The sequence below is a fragment of the Podarcis liolepis genome, assembly GCF_965112155.1.
Source record: "Podarcis liolepis genome assembly, chromosome: 18".
Lineage (NCBI taxonomy): Eukaryota > Metazoa > Chordata > Lepidosauria > Squamata > Lacertidae > Podarcis > Podarcis liolepis.
This window is the reverse complement of record NC_139572.1, coordinates 7,263,882-7,289,156: the sequence shown is the minus strand read 5'-3', so window position 1 is coordinate 7,289,156 and position 25,275 is coordinate 7,263,882. Positions and strand designations below refer to the sequence as shown.

At 48.2% G+C, this 25,275-nt stretch overlaps 2 protein-coding genes across 4 annotated transcripts in view; one reads left to right on the top strand and one right to left on the bottom strand.

Annotated features, from left to right (window-relative positions):
* Nucleotides 1-18,940, bottom strand: part of CELF5 (CUGBP Elav-like family member 5) — a 69,304-nt gene extending 50,364 nt beyond the window's left edge. For all 3 annotated transcript variants that reach the window (XR_014521011.1, XM_083483948.1, XM_083483949.1), the window contains exon 1: nt 18,592-18,940. Coding sequence is in view for 2 of the 3 variants with exons in the window: in XM_083483948.1 (XP_083340074.1) it covers nt 18,592-18,850 (259 nt within the window). In the remaining variant the exon portion in view is untranslated. The remainder of the gene's footprint in view (nt 1-18,591) is intronic.
* LOC310697542 (vesicle transport protein GOT1B-like) overlaps nt 1-23,169 on the top strand; it is a 112,000-nt gene extending 88,831 nt beyond the window's left edge. Inside the window, exon 2 of the mRNA XM_083484262.1 lies at nt 23,090-23,169. The gene's annotated coding sequence lies outside the window, so the exon portion shown is untranslated. The remainder of the gene's footprint in view (nt 1-23,089) is intronic.
* Nucleotides 23,170-25,275: the final 2,106 nt, after the last annotated feature.

Below are 25,275 nucleotides of genomic sequence, written 5' to 3'. Positions count from 1 at the left end.
GACGATCAGAAGGTTCAAATCCCCGCAACGGGGTGAGCTCCCGTTGCTCGGTCCCTGCTCCTGCCAACCTAGCAGTTCAAAAGCATGTCAAAGTGCAAGTAGATAAATAGGTACCGCTCTGGCGGGAAGGTAAACGGCGTTTCCGTGCGCTGCTCTGCTTCGCCAGAAGCGGCTTAGTCATGCTGGCCACATGACCCGGAAGCTGTACGCCGGCTCCCTCGGCCAATAAAGCGAGATGAGCACCGCAACCCCAGAGTCCGCCACGACTGGACCTAAAGGTCAGGGGTCCCTTTACCTTTACCTAGTGGCTCAACACAGGTCTTAGAACCCAGAGTCTTGAAAGGGGTACAGGGTTTGTCCTCAAAGGACGGGAAACCACGGCCAAAGGCTGTAAGGGTTGACGCTGTTTCCTTGGAGAAGGGAGCTGGACCACGTCCAGAGGCCATGGGTGCGTAAATCAGAGAGGAACGAGGCTAGGGTTCGAGTCCCAACAAAGCCAGGTGTGAGACTTCCTGATAGTCAGAAGGGTTATGTTGCCAAGACTAGTCAGAAGTGCAAGATGGTGAGGCCCAAGTCCAATCCAGTTGCAGGTAGTTCCAAGGGTGGAACGGGTGATACTACTACTACTACTACAACAACAACAACAACAATCTTTATTACGGTCCACAGACCCAACTGCAGGAATCCAGCTGCAGGAAACTTGGGCAACTGACAGCATAGTTCTCGACGGTTACCACACCTATGAAATCAAGGCCTCTAAACCGCTCGGAAGGGGATGACCGGGGAGGCTAGTAACTCTGATTTCCACTCAGTTGGCGTCACAGCTTTCTGAGTGCTCAGTTTTCGAGCAGCTGGCGCTGGGGATAACTTAGCATCTGGAATCCAAGAGTATCATTCTTGTTTCAGCTTATATCCCACCATATAGAGTGCAAACACAGATCGAGAGCACATGGCGTAAATTCCATAGTTTCCTTTATTCCCTACAAATTAAGTACCCCGGATCGCCATTTTACCTAATGGGGGATATGATAATAATTATAATAATAATAATTTATTATTTGTACCCCGCCCATCTGGCTGGGTTTCCCCAGCCACTCTGGGCGGCTTCCACAGAAGCCAAAAATACAGTAAAATCACACATTAAAAACTTCCCTTAAGATGTCTTCTGAATGTCAGGTAGTTGTTTATCGCTTTGACATCTGATGGGAGGGCGTTCCACAGGGCAGGCGCCACTACCGAGAAGGCCCTCTGCCTGGTTCCCTGTAGCTTTGCTTCTCGCAATGAGGGAACCGCCAGAAGGCCCTCAGCGCTGGATCTCAGTGTCCGGGTAGAACGATGAGGTGGAGACGCTCCTTCAGGTCTACTGGACCGAGGCCGTTTAGGGCTTTAAAGGTCAGCACCAACACTTTGAATTGTGCTCGGAAACGTACTGGGAGCCAATGTAGGTCTTTCAAGACCGGTGTTATGTGGTCTCGGCGGTCGCCCCCAGTCACCAGTCTAGCTGCCGCATTCTGGATTAGTTGTAGTTTCCAGGTCACCTTCAAAGGTAGCCCCACGTAGAGCCCATTGCAGTAGTCCAAGTGGGAGATAACTAGAGCATGCACCACTCTGGCGAGGCAGTCCGTGGGAAGGTAGGGTCTCATCCTGCGTACCAGGTAGAGTTGGTAGACAGCTGCCCTGGATACAGAATTGACCTGTGCCTCCATGGACAGCTGTGAGTCCAAAATGACTCCCAGGCTGCGCACCAGAATAGGCTCAAATGATGATACAGAGGTATACTGTGTGTAGGGAGGGAGGAAGAAGATGGTCATTGTGATCAGTAGCCACTGATCTGTCCATGAGCCTAAGAGCATCCGAAGAACCTAGATTAGCCAAAGGGAACCCATTCTGCCCTCACAGTGGCCAATCACATGCCCCAAACCCACAAACTGAGCATGACATCAACTCTCCCCACTGGTGTTCAGAATCATGCTCCTTTTGGCAGAGAATGACGGCAGACATCAATATTGCACCGTTGGAAATGACTGGAAGCATAAGAAAGGACTCCCTTGGGGGGGGGAATATTGCCCAGGCCCATAAATAAACATTATTCAACATTATTAATAAATAATGTGTAAAACGTGCAGGGGTAAGCAAGGAAATAATAAAAGAATCAACTGAATAATTATTAAACTAAAACAACACAACAAGATGGAAGAAGTAAAATAATAATATTATTGAGATCACACATAGGTAAAGGAGAGTGGGGGGGTATAGGGGAATTTATAAAAAATTCTGATATAATATTTCTAATTGTGTTGCATTTATATACAGTGGTACCTCAGGTTAAGTACTTAATTCGTTCCGGAGGTCCGTACCTAACCTGAAACTGTTCTTAACCTGAAGCACCACTTTAGCCAATGGGGCCTCCTGCTGCTGCTGTGCCGCCGCAGCCCGATTTCTGTTCTCATCCTGAAGCAAAGTTCTTAACCTGAAGCACTATTTCTGGGTTAGCGGAGTCTGTAACCTGAAGCGTATGTAACCTGAAGCATATGTAACCTGAGGTACCACTGTATAGCAAAGTGAAGACTATAGCAATTAGGTATATTTTAATCAAGTCAACTATGTAATAGGCCTATGTTACAAAACGAATATGGATTTTGAATTTTCGGTTTTGGAATAAAGTTAATAAATAAATAAATAATATTATTCAACATTTTACTTGCAGAGCTTTCTCCGAAACAAACCAGAAACATCAAACGATGTATCCAAAAATATTCATACAGTATCTTAAGCCGTCCAGCACAGGCTCAGTATCTTCGAATATATTTTTAAAAAATTCAAACAGACATAAGCATAGGTCTGTCTCTCTCCCCACAACCTGCACCCAGCCTTAGGCCATTTACTCGGAGAGCTTCATTTACTAAGGACAGCTCCCTTCCAAAATGGCAATACGCAATTGAGAACATTAATGCCCTAATTTAACATCACTCGCCCACTTGTTAGCTAGCTAGAGAACAACAACAACCAGTTAAAGTTCAGGGACAGCTGCTCTTGCTGTTCGGTGGATTTTCCCAGGGTTTTCCTTTTAACACGTCCTCGTGGAAAAAACCCTTGTTAAAACCTTTTCACCAATACACATTTCAGTGTCAATTATACCAACTATACCTAAGAGTAAGAGGGACGCGGGTGGTGCTGTGGTCTAAACCACAGAGTCTCTTGGGCTTGCCGATTGGAAGGTCGGCGGTTCGAATCCCCGTGACGGGGTGAGCTCCCGTTGCTCGGTCCCTGCTCCTGCCCACCTAGCAGTTCAAAAGCACGTCATGGTGCAAGTAGATAAATAGGTACCACTCCGGCGGGAAGGTAAACAGCGTTTCCATGCGCTGCTCTGGTTCACCAGAAGCGGCTTAGTCCTGCTGGCCATATGACCCGGAAGCTGTACGCCGGCTCACTCGGCCAATAAAGCGAGATGAGCGCCGCAACCCTAGAGTCGTCCGTGACTGGACATAACGGTCAGGGGTCCCTTTACCTTTACCTTTTACAGTGGTACCTCAGGTTACGTACTTAATTCGTTCTGGAGGTCGGTACTTAACCTGAAACTGTTCTTAACCTGAAGCACCACTTTAGCCTATGGGGCCTCCTGCTGCCTCTGCGCCGCTGAAGCACAATTTCTGTTCTCATCCTGAAGCAAAGTTCTTAACCTGAAGCACTATTTCTGGGTTAGCGGAGTCTGTAACCTGAAGCGTATGTAACCCGAGGTACCACTGTATACCTAAGAGGCCGCAGCCAGCATGCCTAGTGGCCGCTGAGAACCGTATTCTGCACAAACCTCCTGCAAAGAGGTTTGCAACACATCTCATAAGAAGTTTTTTGGGGGGAGAAAGCAGCCATTTCCACCCTATCCATTTCCGATTTCTCCAACTCAGGGATAAAATAAAACGGTGGGGAAAGGATCTCCACCTCACCCGTTCCATCCACACTTCTCATTCCTCCCTCCCTGAATCCTCACCATTTCCTGAACAAGGACAGTTTTGCAGACACGAGGAGTGAAACAGGTTTTTTCCTCCTCCCGGTTCCCTGTGCTTAGCGCCATCTGGGCGCCTTCGTCCCACTCACCAGCTGGAACAGGCAAAGCAGGCAGAGAGGCTTCAAGCAACCCCAAAGGAAAAAGAAAAGGAGAGGGGCAGGGATCCAGTGTATTCTACGTACCTCATTTCGGCTTAAATCAAGGGTCATCTACTACAACAGGCTTCCTCGAACTCGGCCCTCCAGATGTTTTGAGACTACAGTTCCCATCATCCCTGACCACTTGATACGGAAGGGGGGGCATGTCTTCTTCACCTCCTTCTTCGCTACAATATATCCATTTATTTCCAATTGTCAATGTCAAAAGGGACTAAAATCTATAAAATTCATAGAAGATCAACGTGCCAATTTGCTCAATTTCTCTAGGACCCCATGACACCTCCCCTGTCCTCCATAATCCCTCAAGCAAGGTGTCAAGACCCTAATCCGGTCAAATCGCTCTGCCAAGCCCTTCCTCCGGGCGATGCCAGGTGACAGACTATGCATACATGGACCATTGTCTTCTCAGGATGTGCTTATCTGCGCATATCTCCAGCTCTGCATATCCCCCCCCCCTCCTCCATATCTCCAGCTCTGCATATTCCCCCCTCCCTCCTCCATATGTTAATCCGGTGTAACCCAACCTCTTCCTAATGTATTCGTGATGTAATCTGTGTAACCCAACCTCTTCTTAATGTATTCATGACGTAACTGGGATGTATTCTGCACTGTATTCTGGGACATGGAGGGAAATTTCAAAAGTTCATGTCACCCCTTTCTCGCTGTTCAATCTCGCCTTGAACCTGTTGCGCAATAAACTTGGATCTTCTGCAGTTTGCTCCTGTCCGGCTGAGCTCATTTTCTTCCGCAGGGACCCGCGGACCTAGTCCGATGAGCTGGGTGGCAGAGTAGCCCCGCACCCAGATTTTTCCGTAACACCATTGGTCCTGCTTGCTAGGGATTATGGGAGTTGTAGGCCAAAAACATCTGGAGGGCCGAGGCTGAGGAAGCCTGTACAGTGGTACCTCGGGTTACATACGCTTCAGGTTACAGACTCCGCTAACCCAGAAAGAGTACCTCGGGTTAAGAACTTTGCTTCAGGATGAGAACAGAAATCGGTGGCAGTGGGAGGCCCCATTAGCTAAAGTTAAGGTTAAGAACAGTTTCGGGTTAAGAACGGACCTCTGGAACGAAGGTACCACTGTACTAAGGAAATCAGCCCTGAGTGCTCACTGGAAGGACAGATCCTGAAGCTGAGGCTCCAATACTTTGGCCACCTCATGAGAAGAGAAGACTCCCTGGAAAAGACCCTGATGTTGGGAAAGATGGAGGGCACAAGGAGAAGGGGACGACAGAGGACGAGATGGTTGGACAGTGTCCTCGAAGCTGCCAGCATGAGTTTGACCAAACTGTGGGAGGCAGTGGAAGACAGGAGTGCCTGGCGTGCTCTGGTCCAGGGGGTCACGAAGAGTCGGACACGACTAAACAACTAAACAACAACACTGTAGTGCACTTAGCCCTCCCTGGAAGCGGTGCCGACATTTTTAAATGCTCCAAAGTCGAGAGAGGGAGGGAGAGAAAGTGAAGCAGCAACGAGGAAGAAGCCACGAACCGCGCAGAGGATTTCACTAGAGGGGACATTACTCACGCTTCTCCTTGCCCCAACTCCCCCCAGTGCCTGCGGAACTGAGCCACGTTCAACCCACCACGTAGCGTGGCGCCCTGCCCTCAGCAGAACCAACTCCAGGCCCGGGCAGGCAGCCCACGGCAGAGACACTGGTCGCTTGGCAAGCGGCTCCACAGGACAGATCGGGAGGTCCGTAGCTTGTGCTGCCAGGACCCCGGCTCTCCTTAGCCCCGGCTGGGTCAGGAAGAGGGATGAGCCAGTGCAGGTGAACAGCATAGGATGAAGGTCTGTGTTCGAATCCCGACTCAGCCACAATTCTCCCTGAACAACTGCCTCTCAGCCTTAACCTACCTCGCAGGGAGTAGTATACTGTATATTATTTGCATTTATGATTTTGTACGTAATGTTGGCTTAACACTCAAATCAGTTACTCTGCATGCTGATGTTGAGGAAATTCAAGTTTTAGTGTGTTATAGCTCCTATTCTGGAAAAGCGACGTTTGTCGTTCTGATTGTTGAAAAATTAATTTAAAAAAATCAAAAATGTGTTAAGGAGAAAGCACTTGCCAGAAATGGATGCACTGGTCAAAGCGGCATATTAAGAAATGTGTTCATTAGGAGAAATCCGCTCTAGAATGCTGATGAATTTTCATGAGGATTCTTTAAAAAAAAATAAAATCTTTTAAATCTCAAACTGCTGCAAAATGAGGAGAAGAAATGGAAAGAGTCAAAATTAATAGATTCTTCCATCCCTAGTTAGAGATGGTGGCATCATTAGGCCAGGACTGCACCTTTTCTCTCTCCTGGATAATAATAATAATAATAATAATAATAATAATAATAATAATAATAATAATAATAATAATAATTTATTTGTACCCCGCCCATCTGGCTGGGTTTTCCTCAGCCATTCTGGATGGCTTCCAACAAAGATCAAAAATATATTAAAATGTCACACATTAAAAACTTCCCTAAACAGGAATGTTCGAAAATTCCTCCTGAAAGCCAATAGCGAGGGAGGGCGCCACACCTCACGAGGGAGGGCATTCCACAAATGAGAAAAACCCACCAAAAAAAGCCTTGTCATGGGTCAATGCCAACTGGGCAGCAGCCAACTGGACCCCATCATCATCCCTGCTTATCATGGGGTGTGAGACGGTGGATATAGGGAAAATATTTGGGTCCCAAGCCATTTAGAACTTCATACTCTGGTACGAATGCCTTGAACTGGCAGATACCGTATTTTTCACTCCATAAGACGCCCTTTTTTCTTCCTAAAAAGTAAGGGGAAATGTCTGTGTGTCTTATGGAGCGAATGTGTGGTCCCTGGCGCCGAATTGCCCAGGGGCAGAAAGCAGATCATGCTTTTGTTTTTAAAATGAAAGCGAGAAGAGGGTGTTGAAACAAAACCGCTGATCGGCAAGCGATCGGAAGCGAGATAAGGGACGCTAGCCATAGAGGAGGCTGCCTGGGAGGGGGGAGGTAAAGACAGCAAACTTGCAAGGAGAGGAGACTAAATAAATGAGGAGAGAAATTAGAAGAAAAGGAGGAGCAAAAAACTGCTCAAGCTAAGGAAAAGACACTAAGGCAAACAAGAGGGAAGGGAGTGTTGAAATTCACCATCAGATCACATAGCATGTCCGTGGCTACAGCCTGAACCAAAAAAACCACGCACCCACTGTTTCCTGGGGGTGCAATGGCGCAAGTACGTGGTTACAAAGCATGGATCCACATGGATCCTCAGGATTTTTGCACTGGGCTACCCCAAACTCACCATCAAATCACATGTCTGTGGTCACAGCATGAACCACAAAAATCATACATCCACTGTTTTGTTCAGAATATTCTTTTTCTTGTTTTCCTCCTCTAAAAACTAGGTGCTTCTTACGGTCAGGTGCGTCTTATGGAGCGAAAAATACGGTAGCACAAGGCATGGTCTCCCACCAGGCTGCCCTTCTCACCAACCACGTTCTGCAAAGGCCCAGTATTCCGTTCTCACAGCGGCCAAATACCCCTAAGAACCTAGGAATCCAGATAATAATAATTATAATGATAATAATTTTATTTGTATCCCGCCCTCCCTAGCCAAAACCAGGCTCAGAGCAGCTAACAACAGGTAAAAATAGCAGTGTACATAAAATCGCACAGTTAATTAATTAAAATTCATTCTAGAATCAATTCAGAGTCAAATTAATGGCAACCATGGGGCTAGAGTGCTATGAGGATTACAGAAGGAGGGAGTCAGGCTGTGCCCTGGCCAAAGGCCTGGTGGAACAGCTCCATCTTGCAGGCCCTGCGGAAAGATGTCAAGTCCTGCAGGGCCCTAGTCTCTTGGGACAGAGCGTTCCACCAGATCAGGGCCACAGCTGAAAAGGCCCTGACTCTGGTCGAGGCCAGTCTAACCTCCCTGTGGCCCGGGACCTCCGAGATGTTTTTGTTTGAAGACTGTAAGGTCCTCTGTGGGGCATACCAGGAGAGGCGGTCCTGTAGATACGAGGGTCCTAGGCCGTATAGGGCTTTAAAGGTTAAAACCAGCACCTTAAACCTGATCCTATAGTCCACCGGGAGCCACTGCAGCTGGTATAGCACCGGGTGAATGTGATCTCGCAGCGAGGACCCCGTAAGGAGTCTCGCCGCGGCATTCTGCACCCGCTGGAGTTTCTGGGTCAGTCTCAAGGGCAGCCCCACGTAGAGCGAGTTACAATAATCCAGTCTGGAGGTGACCGTCGTGTGGATCACAGTGGCTAGGTCAGGGCGAGAGAGGTAAGGAGCCAACTGCTTAGCTTGGCGGAGATGGAAAAATGCCACCTTTGTTATAGCTGCAATCTGCGCCTCCATGGAAAGGGAGGTGTCGAGGATTACACCCAAACTCTTAACGGACAGTGCTGGCACTAACTGCACCCCCCGCAAGAGATGGGAGTTGCCCCCCCCATCCCATATCGTCCTGTCTCAGCCACAGGACCTCTGTCTTCGAAGGATTTAACTTCAACCGGCTTCCACGTAACCATCCAGCCACAGCTTCCAGACATCTGGTCAGTGTGTCTGGGGCCGAGTCAGGATGGCCATCCATCAACAGATAGAGTTGGGTGTCATTAGCATACTGATGGCAGCCCAGCCCAAAACTCCGGACAAGCTGGGCGAGGGGGCGCATAAAGATGTTAAAAAGCATCGGGGAGAGAATCGCACCCTGAGGCACTCCACATACTAGGGAGTGGCGCGATGACAGTTCCCCCCCAAGCGCCACCCTCTGTCCCCGACCAGAGAGAAACGAGCGCAGCCATTGAAGGACTGTGCCCTGGATCCCCACGTATCCGAGCAGAAGAGCCACTCTCCCCTCCTGTGGTTTCCAGAGACTTATTCAGAAACATGGCCGACTCCAACTGTGCACTGGAGACAGCCTTCAAGGGCAGCCCCACGCAGAGCATTGCAGTAGTCTAAGCAGGAAGTCCTTAGAGCAGGGGTCCCCAAACGGAGACCCATGGGCCGGATAAGGCCCGAGGGACTCGTTTATCTGGCCCTCAGCAACCCCCGCCGCCCGCTCTTACTGGTGCTGCGCTGCACGGCTCCCCACTTCCGGGTCGGAGGAGCACCGGAAATAGCTTGTGCACATGCACAAGTGTTTTTTGCGCATGCGCAAGTGTTATTTCCGGTGCACATCCGGGTCGGAGGAGGCCCGTGCACATGCGCACAAGCTATTTCCGGTGCTCCTCCGACCCGGAAGTGTGCCAAGAGAAATGCCAGTTAATTTCGTATGAGATTCAGTTCATACGAGATTGGCCTAGGATTTACCGTATTTTTCGCTCTATAAGACGCACCAGACCACAAGACGCACCTAGTTTTTGGAGGAAGAAAACAAGAAAAAAATATTTTGAATCTCAGAAGCCAGAACAGCAAGAGGGATCGCTGCGCAGGGAAAGCAGCAATCCCTCTTGCTGTTCTGGCTTCTGGGATAGCTGCGCAGCCTGCATTCGCTCCATAAGACGCACACACATTTCCCCTTACTTTTTAGGAGGGAAAAGGTGAGTCTTATAGAGCAAAAAATACGGTAAATATGTTAAGGATAGGAATTAAGATGTTTAAAGCCAGAATAGAAGGAATGAAAGATGTTAAGTGATCGAGATAATTTTTCTTTGAGAAGATAGATTTTGGAAAACTGTTAAAATGATATATAATGAGGCGAAAGATTTATACGATCTGAAGAGAAACCAGAGTCAAATACTATGTTTATGAAGATGGATGGTACTTAATTTTAATTAATTAAGTGGTAATATGTTGTATGTATCTTTTTTCTTTTTTCTCTTTTTCTTTTCTTTTTTGTTTGTCTTTATTATTGTTAATCTTTTCTTTCTTTACTATGTTTATCTACTGAAAATAATAAATATTATTTGGGGGGGGGATATAGAATGATATATAATGAAATTCAACCAGGGGGATTTGAGGAAGTCACTTAACAATGTTACCAAGATTGGTTTAATTACAATTAGGATGTATGTATGTTTGTTTGTTTTTTTAAAAAAAATTGGGGGGGGGGAGGAGAAATGCCAGTTCATTTTTGGGCCCAATTCAAAGTTCTCACAGTAGTATTTAAAGCCCTGAATGACTCAGGCCCCAAATTCCCAAGGAGACCGCCTCCTTCCCTACAGACCCCTTTGGATGCTAAGCTCGGATTGTACCGTATTTTTCGCTCTATAAGACGCACCAGACCACAAGACGCACCTAGTTTTTGGAGGAGGAAACAAGAAAAAAAATATTCTGAATCCCAGAAGCCAGAACAGCAAAAGGGATCGCTGCGCAGTGAAAGCAGCGATCCCTCTTGCTGTTCTGGATTCTGGGATAGCTGCGCAGCCTGCATACGCTCCATAAGACGCACACACATTTCCCCTTACTTTTAGGAGGGAAAAAGTGAGTCTTATAGAGCAAAAAATACGGTAAATTGTTTTAGGCTGTTTTTGATTTTGTGTGTTAATTGCTGGGACCTTAGGGTGGAGGCAGGAAATAAAAATATATCCTTGTTGCAGTGGGTTGGGCTAGATGACCATGGGCTCCCACCTAGCTCTACACTTCTGTGATCCTATGACCATCGTCTCTGCCCCCGACCCTGTAGCCATCCCTCTGGCACAGCACAGACTGAAAGCTCTTTTGGGGAGAGGCTCACGCTCTTTGCTTAAGTCGCTTTGCAAAAACACCCTACGAATGTTGTTGTTTTTTTTAATGCATATAGTTCTGGATGGATTATGTGGATTAAATGCCTATAAGGCGAGATTCTCTGAAGCTGCTGCGCGCATGGATAACTCCTCTTTATCTCTCTCTCACACATAGAGACACATGCCATTTCTCAGAAACCACCAAGACATATACTCCACAGGGTTGCTTTGCAAGAGACTCTCCAGATGTTGCCACATGAAGTTCCCATCATCCCTGGCCAGCTGTTTGTGGCTCTTGGAAACCGGAGAGCAGCAAACACCTGGAAGATGTTATCAAGACTGCCTCCGAACAAGGGTCAATCGCCTTTTCAGCCCTCATTTGCAATTTTAAAAGCTGGATTATTTGTCTCTGCTCACTAGTCTTTTCAATTACAGATAGGTAGTCGTGTTGGTCTGCCATAGTCAAAATAAAAAAATCCTTCCAGTAGCACCTTAAAGACAAACTAAGTTAGTTCTTGGTATGAGCTTTCGTGTGCATGCACACTTCTTCAGATACACTGAAACAGAAGTTGCCAGATCCTTCTACTTACTTATCAAACCTTTTATTAGGCATTGTGCAAATAAAACCATAAAAGAGGAAATAACATATAAAAGCCTTGAAATATATAGTGAGAAGGTGGGGAGGGGTATTACTCAGAAGGGTGGTGGGAATGGGTGATTGGCAGATAGCTGAGATGAGCCTGTTGACGACTCTTAACAACTGTAATAGGTCTTGCAGGAAAAGGTGAGAAGGTGAAAAATGGCTTAGTCATGTATAATGAGATAAGAATCCAATGTCTCTGTTCAGACCAGGTCTCTCCATGGTTTTAAGTTTGGTAATGAGTTGCAATTCAGCAGCTTCTAACTTAGTTGGTCTTTAAGGTGCTACTGGAAGGAATTTTTTATTTAGGCTTTTCAAGCAATGCTTGTTTAGAAAAGCAGGTGGCTAAGGCTGGTGAAGACATTGTAGGGAATGTGTGTGTGTTTTTACATATTGCTTTGGAAGACAGGTGAATAATGCCAACGTACTAGAAGAAGCAAAGATCACAAGTGTTGAAGCATGATTCTTCAACATCAACTTCGTTGGACTGGCCATGTTGTTCGGATGCCTGATTATCATCTGCCCAAGCAACTACTCTATTCCAAACTTAAAAATGGAAAGTGTAATGCTGGTGGTCAACAAAAGAGGTTCAAAGACTCTCTCAAGGCAAATCTTAAAAAATGTACAGTGGTACCTCAGGTTAAGTACTTAATTCGTTCCGGAGGTCCGTTCTTAACCTGCAACTGTTCTTAACCTGAAGCACCACTTTAGCTAATGGGGCCTCCTGCTGCCGCCGCGCCGCCAGAGCCCGATTTCAGTTCTTATCCTGAAGCAAAGTTCTTAACCTGAAGCACTATTTCTGGGTTAGCGGAGTGTGTAACCTGAAGCGTATGTAACCTGAAGCGTATGTAACCCGAGGTACCACTGTAGTATAAACATCGACAACTGGCAAACATTGGCCTGCAAGCGCTCCAGTTGGAGAACAGCCTTTACCAAAGGTGTCATGGGCTTTGAAGACATTAGAACTCAAGACAAAAGGGAGAAGTGTGCTAAGAGGAAGGCACGTTTGGCAAACCCTCGCAGGGATCAACTCCTGTCCGGAAACCTATGTTCCCACTGTGGAAGGATGTGTGGATCCAGAATTGGCCTCCACAGTCACTTATGGATTCACTGTTAAGACCGTGTTCATGTTCATCTTACTCGGCTATGAGGGATTGCCAAAGAAGAAGAAGTGTGCATTTTAATACAATTACCTGTTTACGCAGAATGCAATCGACTCTATAGAATGTAGAGCCTAAGCCCAGAAAAAGAGCCTTTTGGATCAGACTAGTAGCCCATCTCGTTCTCACAGTGGCCAACCAGCTGCGCCCGCAAGGAGGACCTGAGCACAACATTAACTCTCCCCTCTTGCTGTGTCCAGCAACTGGTCATCCAAAGCATCTCTGCCTCCAACTGTGGAGCCACAGCGGAGCCATCAATGACCTTGTCTTCCATAAATTCATCGGATCCTGAGAAAGCAGAGAGATGGGGTTCCTGCAGAGCTCTGGATGTTTTGGGAGCCCAAGTCCCAGCAGCCAACTTGGCCAATGTCCAGTAAGATGGAGAGTTATAGACCATCAACATTGGGGGCGGGTCAAAGGTTCCCCATCCCTGACATAGGAGATGGAGATAGTGGGAGACCTACATTTTTGGGGTACCCTGAAGCTTGAATGGTCATGGGAACCTCCATGCAGCCACAACAAAGTCTAGGTGACAACTGCTATCCTCTTTGATGGGTTTAGAATCATAGAATCATAGAGTTGGAAGAGACCACAAGGGCCATCGAGTCCAACCCCCTGCCAAGCAGGTTTGCTCCACAACACATCGCCACTTTTTTATTTAAAAAATAACAAACTGGGAGGGGTGGCTAACACCCCAGAGGACAGGATCACACTTCAAAACGACCTTGACAGATTAGAGAACTGGGCCAAAACAAGCAAGATGAACTTTAACAGGGAGAAATGTAAAGTATTGCACTTGGGCAAAAAAAATGAGAGGCACAAATACAAGATGGGTGACACCTGGCTTGAGAGCAGTACATGTGAAAAGGATCTAGGAGTCTTGGTTGACCACAAACTTGACATGAGCCAACAGTGTGACGCGGCAGCTAAAAAAGCCAATGCAATTCTGGGCTGCATCAATAGGAGTATAGCATCTAGATCAAGGGAAGTAAGAGTGCCACTGTATTCTGCTCTGGTCAGACCTCACCTGGAGTACTGAGTCCAGTTCTGGGCACCACAGTTCAAGAAGGACACTGACAAACTGGAACGTGTCCAGAGGAGGGCAACCAAAATGGTCAAAGGCCTGGAAACGATGCCTTATGAGGAACGGCTAAGGGAGCTGGGCATGTTTAGCCTGGAGAAGAGGAGGTTAAGGGGTGATATGATAGCCATGTTCAAATATATAAAAGGATGTCACCTAGAGGAGGGAGAAAGGTTGTTTTCTGCTGCTCCAGAGAAGCGGACACGGAGCAATGGATCCAAACTACAAGAAAGAAGATTCCACCTAAACATTAGGAAGAACTTCCTGACAGTAAGAGCTGTTTGACAGTGGAATTTGCTGCCAAGGAGTGTGGTGGAGTCTCCTACTTTGGAGGTCTTTAAGCAGAGGCTTGACAACCATATGTCAGGAGTGCTCTGATGGTGTTTCCTGCTTGGCAGGGGGTTGGACTCGATGGCCCTTGTGGTCTCTTCCAACTCTATGATTCTATGATTCTAATAATTAGCTACCACATCTCAGATTTCGATTAAAATTGTTGTACTGGATTATCTCACATGCCAAAACCACTGGAGACAATAAAAATTCCCTCTGCCTTGTAGTTTTCGAGGTCTGCTCAGTTGGTAGAGAAGGAGAACTCAAGGGTTTGAGCAAAATATTCCTGCATTGCTGAAAGTTGGACTAGATGACCCTCGTGGTTCCTTCCATGCTTCTATGGGGTGTAATTTAGGGAAATGTCATATATGTGCATGATGCTTTTTTTAAAAGCAATTTTTTTAAAGCAGTGTGCGGCCCTCAAGCTTAAGCTTCTTTAGTTTCATAGAAGGTTTGTCCCTGGATGAAGAAGACTCTATGTTTCTTCTTCAGTAGGATTCTCTCAGGGCTCCCAGTGAGGTCGCAGAATCAAACAATTGCGTTCCCCACGCAACTTGAGACATCATCATCATCATCATACAGTGGTGTCTTGGTTCTCAAACACTGAAAACCCGGAAGTAAGTGTTCCAGTTTTCGAGTGTTTTTCGGAAGTTGAACATCCATTACGGCCGTCGGCTATTGTTTTCGAGGCTCCTGCGCCAATCAGAAGCGGCACCTTGGTTTTCGAACATTTTGGAAGTCAAACAGACTTCCAGAATGGATTAAGTTTGGTGCTTTTGTTTTTGCTATTTATTTTGCGTTTTTGTTTTTGTGGCTTTTTCAGTTAAATTGTTTTTGTGACTGTGTGGAACCCAGTTCAGCTACTGATTGATTGATTGATTGATTGATTGATTGATTGATTGTGTGACTGCGGAAATGGATGAAAGCCCCCCATCCAAACAATGACTAACATCAGTGCAGGTAAGAATTTTTTATATATATATCATCTACAATACTGTCTTATTTATTTTACAGTACAGTACATTGATTATTGCTTTCATTTTATGGATCAACGGTCTCGTTCAGTAGTAAAATTCATGTCAAATTGCTGTTTTAGGGGTTGTTTTTAAAAGTCTGGAACGGATTAATCTGTTTTGCATTACTTTCTATGGGAAAGTGCACCTCGGTTTTGGAACGCTTTGGTTTTGGAACAGACTTCCGGAACGGATTAAGTTTGAGAACCAAGAGACCACCGTAATAATGTTGAGAACCCCCAACCAGTGGCTGTCTAGCCCCCCACCTGAAGACCTCTTCATGAGCGAGAGACCACCCACTCGATTGGGTCACCGGCTCCATCATCAAACTCCTCCTGCCAAAGTCGTTCCTCCCCGTGGCCAGCCAAAACCGCCATTGAGTCATTCCTTCCAAACACGCAACCAAAATCTACCCTCCGGACTCTTGAGCCCATTAGACATTCTCGTGTGCAACAGAGAACAACAGGAGACGTTCTCCTTCCACCAAACGGCATGTTCCAGTCGTCCCTCCACATACAATGCCAGCTAAATAATTCCGTGTTTCCTCCCAGGAGGGAAGGAGAAGGGGATTCAGTTCAGTGGCAAGGCACCTGTTTGCTTTTCAGGTCCAACTCTCAACATCACCAGGCAGGGCTCCCTTTGAAACTCCACAGAGATGCTGCTGGCCAAGCTAGATGGACCAATGGGATTACTCAGTACAAAGCAGCTCCCACTGTTTTGAGGGTTTCTGCTGCATCAAAAGGACTGGAAGTTTACATTATTATTAGGGGAAGAACCGCCAGGTTTTTTGCATGTAAAAGATCCCAGTTTTGATCCCAAGTGTCTCCAGGTAGGGCTGAAATAAGACCCCTGCCCAGGCACCCTGGAGAGCTGCTGCCAGTCATTGTAAAGGGACCCTGACCGTTAGGTCCAGTCGTGACTGACTCTGGGGTTGCGGCGCTCATCTCGCTTTACTGGCCGAGGGAGCCGGCGTACAGCTTCCGGGTCATGTGGCCAGCAGGACTAAGCCGCTTCTGGCAAACCAGAGCAGCGCATGGAAACACTGTTTACCTTCCCGCCAGAGCGATACCTATTTATCTACTTGCACTTTGACGTGCTTTCGAACTGCTAGGTTGGCAGGAGCAGGGACCGAGCAACAGGAGCTCACCCTGTCACGGGGATTCGAACCACCGACCTTCCGATCGGCAAGTCCTAGGCTTTGTGGTTTAACCCACAGCGCCACCCGCATCCTTCCAGTCTTTGTAGATAGTGCTAAGATGGATGGGCCCACATAAGAACAGAAGAAGGCCCTGCTGGGTCAGGCCAATGGGCCCACCTAGAATAATAATAATAATGATGATGATGATGATGATAATAATAATAATAATAATAATAATAATAATAATAATAATAATGTTTATTTATACTCCGCCCTCCCCAGCCAAGGCCGGGCTCAGGGCGGCTAACAAGCTATAATAAAAACAACTTAAAAACAAAATTAAAATACAACATTAAAATATTGAAACATTAAAATATTAAAATGTAGCAGGAGGAGAAAGGAAAAGAAAAAAGAGGGGGAGGGAATTAAATTGGCTCCAAGCCAAAGGCCAGGCGGAACAACTTTGTCTTACAGCCCTGTGGAAAGAAATCAGATCCCGCAGGGCCCTGGTCTCATGAGACAAAGCGTTCCACCAGTCCGGAGCCAGTGCTGAAAAGGCCCTGGCTCTGGTTGAGGCTAATCTAACTTCCTTAGGGCCTGGGACCACTAGGGTGTTGCTATTTATGGACCTTGAGGCTCTCAAGACTAGTATACTGTTCTCACAATGGCCAGTGCAAAACCCACAAGATTTGACCACAAGACCTCACTCCTTTCCTGTGGTTTCCGGAAGCCCTTCCAGTCCGACTTAAGCCCACCGCAAAGCGCGTCACGCAAAAATCAGCCACAGGCAGGTGCAGGCACAAGGCCACGTGCCTCTTGAAAGTAACACACAAACCAACAAGGCGATTCAGTCTCGCCCCTGGAAAGTTTGGGGCGGGGAACCTGCCGCTTTGCAGAGGTTGCCGCTGGTCTCCGATTCCCCCCAGCCCCCCCCCCAGCCTCCCCATGGGATAGTCAAGGGTCAGGGATGATTCCAACCATGCTTGGAGGGTCCACCTGAGATAAGGGCCAGCTTAGACCAACAGGCCTTCAACTATCTGCAACAAAACATTGCCGTTTCCGTACATCGCAAGGCAGCAACAGGCCAGGATTCGCCACTGACTGTGCTGTCCACAAGTAGCCCCATCCCAATGCCTTTTTTTGGAGGGGGGAAAATTGTTTTCAAGCACATATAACACACACTATAACACACAAACACACACACACACACAGCCCTCCCCTCTCTCACACACACTATGGGTTTGCATCTGCCAATGTCCCATGAAATGTTAAAGGCATCCAAGACCTTTTGTCTGGAAGTTTAAACGCCGAGGAGCAATTGCAGGCAGCTTTTAGGGTCTAGCCTCAGAGATAGCGGTCAAGAGCCATTTTGGTTAGCATAGCATGCATATATATATATATATATATATATATATATATATATAGTCGTGCCCCACACCCCAGTGTTCCTGTCAAAAGTCTTTTTTCCAGAAAATGAAAAGGGAGTAGAGGAAAGAGGGGGGTGGAGCTGGGGGAAGGTCCCTGCAGGGTAGAAACACACCATAAATGATATGAAAATGGGCTTTTTTTTTAGGACGGGGTGGTGGTGCTGGTGGTGGTGGGTGAGGTTTGGATGGAGGGTGTGGGAAGAGAAATGGGGAGGTGTCTGGGAATGGGGTCTGGAGAGACCAGGAGGCAATGAAGAGGAGATGGGGGGAGGGAAGCCATATAGGCTCCAAGGCCCCTGAATGAGCACCTCCCCACCCCCCACCCCCAGTTTAACCTGCAAGGAGGTGGGACACACAGGTGTCCAGGCAAGGTGAGAGGATGGCAGCACCAGCCTTGAAGCTCGGGCTAGCGGTGGGCCTGGGAACAGATTGAGACGCTCTTGGAGGCTGATCTGGTGATGGGTTAAGGGGAGGGAAATTGGGGGGGGGCAGCGATGGTGAAAGGGATGGAGGGGGTTAATGGAGCAGAATGAGAAAGAGAGAGCCTTCAGGGGGGTGGCGGCATTAAAGAGCAGATGGAATAAAACACAACTATATAAGGGGTTTATAGAGGAGCAGCAGCAAAAAAAAATAGGGGGGGGGGGAGAGAGAAACAGGCTTGATGTGGAGAGCTAAGGGTGAGCAAGACGCTTCCCGCCCCCGCTTCACCCGCCCGCCCAGACAGAATGAAGATTATTATTTTAAGGGAGGGAGGAAAATATTGCATGCAAGGTGGGAGAAAGTGATCGGGTGGATTAAAATGACAGGATGGAGAATGTAGTTGGGGGGGAGGGATGGACAGATTGGTAGAAAGGGAAGAAAAGGTTGAGGAGGATGGATTAGGCGGGGGGGGGGAGTAGGGTGCGCGAGGGAGAGGAGCGAAGAGGAAAGGCGAGCGGAGAACAGAAGGAGAGAGAGAAAAGGATGGATTAAAAACAGAAGGGCGTACCTTTGTGCATACCAGTGTACCGGTCCTTCAGCACCGTCAGCTCGTAGATCTGCCCGAATTGCTCGAAGAGGGGCTTGAGGTCCTTCTCTTCGAGGTTCCGGGGGATCTGCCCCACAAAGAGCTTGATAGCATCTAGGTCCTTCATGCCCTCGGGCTCGGAGATGCTGCCGCCGCCGCTGCCGCTGCTCATGGGGGAGGCGCGGGGCGGTTGCTGGGATTGCGCCTTCCGCCTGGGCTCGCTCGCCGGCAGTCTGGCCATCCCCCGAGCCCCCAGCGCGGGCTGCGCAGTGGAGGATGCTGCGAGAAGGAAGGAGGCGGCGGCGCGCAAGATGCCACTGGAGGAGGGAAAAGGATGCTGGCGAGCGCAGCATCAGGACCACAAAAAGCAGCTGCTGGGCAGCGACACCGCCTGGCCGTTCCGGGGAAGTGCGCGGGGGGTTTCGGGGAGCGTAAAAGCGGGGTGCTACTGGGAGTGGGATTGGGAGCGTGGAAGTGTGGCGCGCGGGCGGGGGGGGGAGGAGGACGGGGGGGGGGTTATGTCCCAAACTAGGCAGGGATGCAAAGGCAAATATTGACCCAACGAACCGGGGAGGGCAAAAAAGGATGCAACAAGGTGTTTGGTGAATTTGAAGAACCGCTTTGTTGAATTAAACAAAGGATGCAATTCAGCCAGGAACCTGTTCCTTAAAGTAGACAGACCCACACACACACACCCCGCCACGCTTTTTTGCTCCCCCAACAGCTGCCAAAATAGACTGCCTTTACCCTCGGCGGTTCTGTTATAAATACTTTTAGACGAACATAAAGGGCCAAGGCGATGTGTTGGCGTCCAAATGTTGTTAGACTACCATTCCCATCATCCCTGACCACCAGCCAGGCTGACAGGGGCTGACGGGAGCTGGAGTCTAGCAAAATCTCGATGGGCCACCAGTTCTCTGAAGTGGGGATTGTGAAGTCAATAACAGCCATTTATTGGTTACTAGTCACATTTATTTTTAGCAAAACGCCTCTTTGCATTTGTTAAATCCTCCTAGGGTGATTATTTCCCGGGATTTGTTTCCAAAGAACCGCAAGCACATGCACACACACGCACACACACACAATCTCAGGAGCGGTTATATTTATTCGCTAACCACAACCACGTTTTGTGTCATCCCTCTCTCACACCCACACTACCACAGCAAATCTCAAAGTGGTTTTTCAAAGTAGCTTGTCTCTTAGAATTTCTGGGTAGCTGCGTCGATTTGTAAGAATGACTGCCTTCAAGTTGAACCACTGTTCAGTAGACAGGGAAATCCCTGGGTAGGAGAGAGAGAGAGAGAAAAATATATATTGGTTAATTGTTCACCAAGGGTGAAACTAAGAATTTCCTTCCGTCAGCTGTGTAAGATAACCTTTTGTTCCTTTTCTCAAAGTTTTGAACCTGCTCCTATTTCTACATTTTGTCAGGTTGCGAAGAAAGAAAGAAAGAAAGAAAGAAAGAAAGAAAGAAAGAAAGAAAGAAAGAAAGAAAGAAAGATTGTGGACTAGAATCATCGCGAGGCCTTGGATGTTAGCACAGTTGGTGGGTGAGTCAAACCCTGTGCCCTGGCGCCACCTCGAGGCCACACAATTTTATACCTCTCCTCCCAGGTTTCGCATTGCCAGCCTTCTAGAATCCAGAGTTTCAGGTAGGTAGCCGTGTTGGTCTGACGCAGTCGAAATTAAAAATTAAAAAAAAATTATCCAGTAGCACCTTAGAGACCAGCTAAGTTTGTTCTGGGTAGAAGCTTATATTTTTATTTTATTTATATTACCAGCCTTGTCGAAGATCTACCAGAAACTTTCCCCTGGAGAAGAGAAACGCCATTGTGCCAAAGCTGGAATCCAGGGGTACCTGCCTACTTTAATAAAATATTGGGGGCGGAGGTAAGTCCCCCCCCCCCATAATGGATCACAAGATGCAGTGCACGCACACCATTTGAATTGCAATGCTCATTAATGGGGGGGAAGCCCCCTTAAATATTTTATTGGGGGGGGGCAAAGGGACCTCGGCCCTAGAAGTTGGCTCCTATGCTTGTCCGCATCCTGGCAAGAGGGAGGCACTGAAGGCGAGTGGCCCCCGTGTCCGAGGAACTGGTCAGTTGCCTACTGTGGGTGGGTTTACTCTCCAGTATGCAGCCTGGGGGACACGGGTGGCGCTGTGGGTTAAACCACAGAGCTTAGGACTTGCCGATCAGAAGGTTGGCGGTTCAAATCCCCACGACGGGGTGAGCTCCTGTTGCTCGGTCCCTGCTCCTGCCAACCTAGCAGTTCGGAAACACGTCAAAGTGCAAGTAGATAAATAGGTACCGCTCTGGCGGGAAGATAAACGGCGTTTCCGTGCGCTGCTCTGGTTCGCCAGAAGCGGCTTAGTCATGCTGGCCACATGACGCAGAAGCTGTCTGTGGACAAATGCCGGTTCCCTCGGCCTATAGAGCGAGATGATCGCACAACCCCAGAGTCGGTCACAACTGGACCTAATGGTCAGGGGTCCCTTTACCTTTACTATGCAGCCTGGAGACGCTTCCGGATCCTGCTCTGTCCCTGATCTGCAGGGTCAGGGATCCCCGATCCCTCCGTGACGTCACAGCAGCTTAGCCACTGACAATGGCATGTGCCCAAGATCTGCCCCCTCACAGGTCTGCACCCTGCGCTCTCCTGGAGAACTTTTGCCTGCCTGGACTCCAAACTCCGAAAACTCATCTTGTTTCCCTGGGGAGGTGCAGAAACTAGCCTCCTACCCAGATGCAAAATGGGCACCTGTTGCCTCGCCCACTTCTGCCTCTCTCTGCCCACCCACCCCCGCCACTCTTGGCATGTGTGTCCCCCCACCCCACCCCGGGCTGAAAGCAGCTCCCAACGTCCCTCAGCCATTAAGAGCTTTGTAAGAAGAAAAGCAGAGACATCATCTTGCCAACAAAGGTCCATATAGTTAAAGCTCTGGTTTTCCCAGTAGTGATGTATGGAAGTGAGAACTGGACCATAAAGAAGGCTGATCGCCAAAGAATGGATGCTTTTGAATTCTGGTGCTGGAGGAGACTCTTGAGAGTCCCATGTACTGCAAGAAGATCCAACCTCTCCATTCGGAAGGAAATCAGCCCTGAGTGCTCACTGGAAGGACAGATCGTGAAGCTGAGGCTCCAAGACTTTGGCCACCTCATGAGAAGAGAAGACTCCCTGGGAAAGACCCTGATGTTGGAAAAGATGGAGGGCACAAGGAGAAGGGGACGACAGAGGACGAGATGGTTGGACAGTGTTCTCGAAGCTACCAGCATGAGTTTGACCAAACTGCGGGAGGCAGTGGAAGACTGGAGGGCCTGGCGTGCTCTGGTCCAGGGGGTCACGAAGAGGCGGACACGACTAAACACCAACAAGAAGAAAACCTTCATGGCAAGATGCAGTTTGGCTGAAACTGCCTCGTCCTCTCTGCACATCTGTTAAAGGGGGATAGGAATCCTGCCCACCCTTGCATCTGGTCTTCGGGGAGCAACGACCCCTCCTCAATTGCCATTGACTATAGGAGACTGAGTGGGACGCAGGTGGCGCTGCGGTCTAAACCACTGAGCCTCTTGGGCTTGCCAATCAGAAGGTGGGCGGTTCGAATCCCCGCAATGACGGGGTGAGCTCCCGTTACTCGGTCCCTGCTCCTGCCAACCTAGCAGTTCGAAAGCACGTCAAAGTGCAAGTAGATAAATAGGTACCGCTCCGGCGGGAAGGTAAACGGCGTTTCCATGCGCTGCTCTTGTTCGCCAGAAGCGGCTTAGTCATGCTGGCCACATGACCCGGAAGCTGTACGCTGGCTCCTTCGGCCAATAAAGCGAGATGAGCACCGCAACCCCAGAGTCAGTCACAACTGGACCTAATTGTCAGGGGTGCCTTTACCTTTATAGGAGACTGAAACTGGCACTTTCCGTATGCCAAGCAAGCATGGCCCTCCTCTTAAAAAGAACGCAAGCGTCTAGTCCTCATCATTTTGATAAATTTACCCTGAGGCAGGCCTTTGGCTCAATGTTACCTCTCCACTGACAGGTAGCAGGTCTCCAGGGTTTCAGGTATGGGGCAGTCCTTAGCCCTCCCTGGAGACACTGAGGACAGAACCTGGGACCTTCTTAATGCCAAGCATGTGTCCTACTGCCACTGAGCTCAGGCCATAGTCAACCCAAAATGAAGCAATGGGTTAGTGCATCCAGCTGTTAACCAGAAGGTTGGTGGTTTGATGGCTGTGAGCAGGACTCCGGCATTGCAGGGGTTGGACTAAATGACCCTTTGGTGTCCCTTGCAACTCTTTTTTTTAAAAATCTTATTCTTTTTATAGTCGAGCAGCATGTACAATTTATGAATTATTCCCCTTCCACTACACACCACTGAACATCAACACAAGGGCAATTCTGGCCACCAGGAAAGCTTCGCTGTCTTACTTGTTTTAATGACTCAAAAAACAAAACAAAAAACACACCCAGCCCACCATTTAAAATAGAATCATAGAATCCTAGAGTTGGAAGAGACCACAAGGGCCATCGAGTCCAACCCCCTGCCAAGCAGGAAACACCATCAGAGCACTCCTGACATATGGTTGTCAAGCCTCTGCTTAAAGACCTCCAAAGTAGGAGACTCCACCACACTCCTGGGCAGCAAATTCCACTGTCAAACAGCTCTTACTGTCAGGAAGTTCTTCCTAATGTTTAGGTGGAATCTTCTTTCTTGTAGTTTGGATCCATTGCTCCGTGTCCGCTTCTCTGGAGCAGCAGAAAACAACCTTTCTCCCTCCTCTATGTGACATCCTTTTATATATTTGAACATGGCTATCATATCACCCCTTAACCTCCTCTTCTCCAGGCTAAACATGCCCAGCTCCCTTAGCCGTTCCTCATAAGGCATCGTTTCCAGGCCTTTGACAAAATACTTTCCTGTCCATTAACAAAATTTGATGCAAAATAAACCCATTATTTAAAGAGCAGAAGTTTGTATACAGTGCTGTTCTACATCCAATTTGTTAATGGGAAGGGGATTTGCAATAGGCTGGCAACCTTCTACAGACTTGTTCTCTTTATTACAGGAATGTTGGTGCAAGCTTTCGCAAGTATTAAATGTGGCCATTTATGAATGTTGCATGAACACAGGAGACATGGAAGGCAAATTTCTATGTGCACTTGTGGAGTGGGGGAAATACAATTTTATGGATTTGATGCAAAAAGAACGCCAAGCCTTCTGAACTGTCTCCCAACTTAGAAATAAGCTATCTTTTTCAACGGAGTTTTCACAGAAACGACAGGAACTTGCCTCTTTGACCAAAGCCCCCGACGGAACTGAACTTTCCCACTATATTTTGTATTCCATGCTATATGTTTTGTTGTTTTTACACCGGGGCTCCCATGGAAATCAATTATGGTGAGGGAAAATGCGTGTTCACTTTCTAGTCTGCCTCTATGGGTTTCTAGACTTCTCTCAGAATGGAAACATGCTGGGGATTAAAATGCAGAACTCTGTACCTGGGTGGCACAGTGGCTGCCATCTTGGCAGCCTCTGGGGGGCCCTGGCAGCAACGGCAAAAGTCTGGCTGCAGGAAATGAGTGTGAGGAGGAGCAGCGACACCATCCTCACTCCAAACTCAAAACAGGGTTGAGTCAGGGGGAAGTTCCTCACTGTTTTTCCATTAGTAAAGCTAAGGCAAGGGACGCGGGTGGTGCTGTGGGTTAAACCACAGAGCCTAGGACTTGTCGATTAGGTCAGCGGTTTGAATCCCTGCGACAGGGTGAGCTCCTGTTGCTCGGTCCCAGCTCCTGCCAACCTAGCAGTTCGAAAGCACCTCAAAGTGCAAGTTAATAGGTACCGCTCCAGCAGGAAGGTAAATGGCATTTCTGTGCGCTGCTCTGGTTCGCCAGAAGCGGCTTAGTCCTGCTGGCCACATGACCCGGAAGCTGTACGCCGGCTCCCTCGGCCAATAAAGCGAGATGAGCGCCGCAACCCCAGAGTCAATCACAGCTGGACCTAATGGTCAGGGGTCCCTTTACCCTTTACCTAAAGCTAACGCAACACAGTGCACTGCCACCCTAAGATTAGTAATGTGCCTTATTGGTGCTGTTAAGTCGGGGCGATAAACAGGGATATGTTAACACCGTGAATGATTCACTTTGAAAGCCCTTGTTACCCGCAATTGTTGCCGTCGTATTACTGCGGAGGAGCCGAAGGATGTTCACAAATTTGTCCGATTTTCAGGAGGACAGTCGACAGGGCAGTACTATTTACAGTGTCAAAGGCCTTGGTCAGGTCAATAAACGCCATTTGGCTATGAGTGATTGCCAAAGAAGCAGCAGCAGCTATTAAGTAGAAGTCAAAAGTGAGCATGTGGAAAAGTGGACCTCAGCCTGGATTTGGTTAGAGAGTGCTGCAGATAATGCCACGGCTGCAGGTTTGATCCCCGTTCGGGACAGCTGCATATTCCTGCCTCACAGGGGGTTGGAATGGATGACCCGCAGGATCCCTTCCAATTCTACGTTGCAGATTCTATGTTGCAGGGCCATGGGTGGCGCTGTGGGTTAAACCACAGAGCCTAGGACTTGCCGATCAGAAGGTCGGCGGTTCGAATCCCCGTGACGGGGTGAGCTCCCATTGCTCGGTCCCTGCTCCTGCCCACCTAGCAGTTCAAAAGCACGTCAAAGTGCA